General features: G+C 47.9%; 1 protein-coding gene across 1 annotated transcript in view; it reads right to left on the bottom strand.

Moving 5' to 3' along the window:
* Positions 1 to 1,862: 1,862 nt before the first annotated feature.
* IZUMO1R (IZUMO1 receptor, JUNO) overlaps positions 1,863 to 2,380 on the bottom strand; it is a 4,983-nt gene continuing 4,465 nt past the window's right edge. Inside the window, exon 5 of the mRNA XM_004709078.2 lies at positions 1,863 to 1,873. Within this exon, the coding sequence (XP_004709135.2) occupies positions 1,863 to 1,873 (11 nt within the window). The remainder of the gene's footprint in view (positions 1,874 to 2,380) is intronic.

Below are 2,380 nucleotides of genomic sequence, written 5' to 3'. Positions count from 1 at the left end.
TTGGGGGTCCTGCACCCTAATATTATTCCTCTGAACTTACTCAGAATTTGTCTTTGAGTTAACAAGTCCCCTTCTGTACTTCGAACTCCTGCCTCCCTGTTGCTTACTCAGGAGAAAGCAGTTCCATATATACAACCCCAGAACAGACCCCCCAACTAGCCCAAACCATCAAGCTAGCCCTTCACTCTGAAATACAGACAGGCAGCCAGGCTTGTCAGACAGAGAAAACAAGCAGCACGAAGTAGGAAATCAAGATTGACCTTGGAGGAAACAGGTCATTCTTAGACCAGAAGCAAGCTTGGGGAGAAAAGCACATTCTAATTAATATCTTCCGAGGTTTGAGAAAATACCACATCCATTAAGCCAAAGCCAGCAGGCTGTGCAAACAGCCTCAGAATTTAAAAATGTCTGCTGGAAATTATAAGTGGATTGCTGAAACTCAAAATATTAGAAGATTGCATTAGGAAACACAACACAGAACAAAAAGTCTGAATAGGTCATGATCAAAATCAGCCACCTTTGAAAGATTTTCTGTAGCTAAATCCAGAAATGGAAATGGCCTCCTCTGAGCAGTGGCTGGTGTGGAGGGGCTGGCTGGGACTCTGTTGTTCTGTACTTTAAATCCTCTGAGCTATGTACTTTTGATATATCAAGCCTCATTGCCTAAACCAATCTAACTGCAAATCCAACAATTCCCCTCCACTACTTAAAACTACTACTAACAACTAGAACAACTTAGAACTCATCACTCTTAGCCAGAAAGAATAGAGCTCAGAATCTTATATCTGACCATGACCTTAGTGACCAGCCATTCTCCTCTCTCTCACTCCTCAGCTTTCCCCCAACCCAATGCAACCGCCTCAATAGGCCTTACATGTGGGACTTGGAAGACAGACAACCTTGGTTTCAAACCTGTCCGAATCAACTCGATGGTAGGGAGGACGAGAAATGGCTTAGATTGTAATTTGAACAATGGAGTTAAGCGAATTCACTTCTAACGTCTGTCTCAAGGTTGTGAGGAGCAATGGTTGGGTTGATGGTTCGAAGCCACCCATTGGCTTAGGGCAGTGGTTTTCAACCTTCCTAATGCTGCGACCCTTTAATATAGTTCCTCATGTTGTAGTGACCCAACCATAAAATTTTTTTCGTTGCTATTTCAGAACTGCTGTTATGAATTGGGCAACCCCTGTGAAAGGGTCGTTCAACTTGTCAGTCAAGTGGTAGCTTGGTGACATCTCCTAAGAGCAAGATCAAACAGAGGACTTCTCTTTGCGTTCCTGTTTGCTGATACTTTGTGCCTGCCTCCAGGGGTGGCCCTAAGGTAATATAGACATTAGGGGGCAAGAAGGACCATTTTTTGTCCTTCACTTTTAGAATGCAAGTATTTCATGTCTTGAGGACTTGGCTGCTTTTTGCCTAGCATTTCATTCTTCTCTCAAAGCTTGAGGAGCTGTCTTCCCCCAACCCCTTTCCCAGCTTGGCTCAAGCCTCAGCCCCTCTGCCACGCCTTCTCTGTGTCCCCACCACCCAGGCCCTGTTTCGTAGGCTTCCAGTGATGTGCTCCTTGGCTGCTGCTGCCATCTCCTCCTCCAGTCCAGGAGTGCCTCACTGGAAGGATGCTCTTCTTTGCGCTCATGAACTCCAGTGCAACACCTGGAGCAGGGTTTGTTCAGTGAGTCAGTGTGGGAGAATGAGGGTTGGAGTGGCAGAGAATGAAGAACAGACAGAAAAACCAGTTACTGGAAGGACAACCATGCCAGACGCTTCTCAGTCCAAGCGGAAGGACGTGGGGAAGGCCCCTCTGGAGTGCTGGGCACCGTGGGGCTGAGGTCCTGGGAGGCTCCAGGGAGGCCATCGGCTGCCTAGCGCACAGCTGAAGGGAAGGGAAGGCGGCCACAAAAGCCACTTCTCCAGCTGAGTCCTAGCTCTGTGGCCTTGCCCGTGAGGACATGGAGACCCGGGAAGCACACTCTATTCCCCAAAGAACATTAACACTGGTTTCTTGGTTGATTGATTGATATTTTAATAAGTTATGCCATCTGATATCTGATTCCTTTCAGCAGAAAAGCAAAGCAAGACACTCTTTCATGAAGGTCAGGAGTCTGGCCAAAGTCTCTCAGAGAGTGGGAAAGTCAGATTAAAACTCATGTTTCCAAAATCCCCCAGTGAGGTGTGATTCTAGCAGGGGGTGGGATTAAAAGGAGAGCTGAGCCAGAAAGCCCCTAGCTCCGCCTCCCCCCACCCTGCCCCCCCAATAGCAAACAAGGCAGCACAGGAGCCTAAGATGGAAAGGCTTCGGAAGCCCCAATATTCCTTCCCAATCCGCAGCCTCTTCTGCTCCCTCTACACAAGGGCTGACCCTTGGTTGGTGGGAGCTCCT

Source organism: Echinops telfairi, unplaced genomic scaffold, assembly GCF_000313985.2.
Source record: "Echinops telfairi isolate 266 unplaced genomic scaffold, ASM31398v2 ScPeMD7_7421;HRSCAF=8459, whole genome shotgun sequence".
NCBI classification, from domain to species: Eukaryota; Metazoa; Chordata; class Mammalia; order Afrosoricida; family Tenrecidae; genus Echinops; species Echinops telfairi.
The sequence above is the reverse complement of the archived record's forward strand: the minus strand, read 5'-3'. Positions and strand labels throughout refer to the sequence as shown.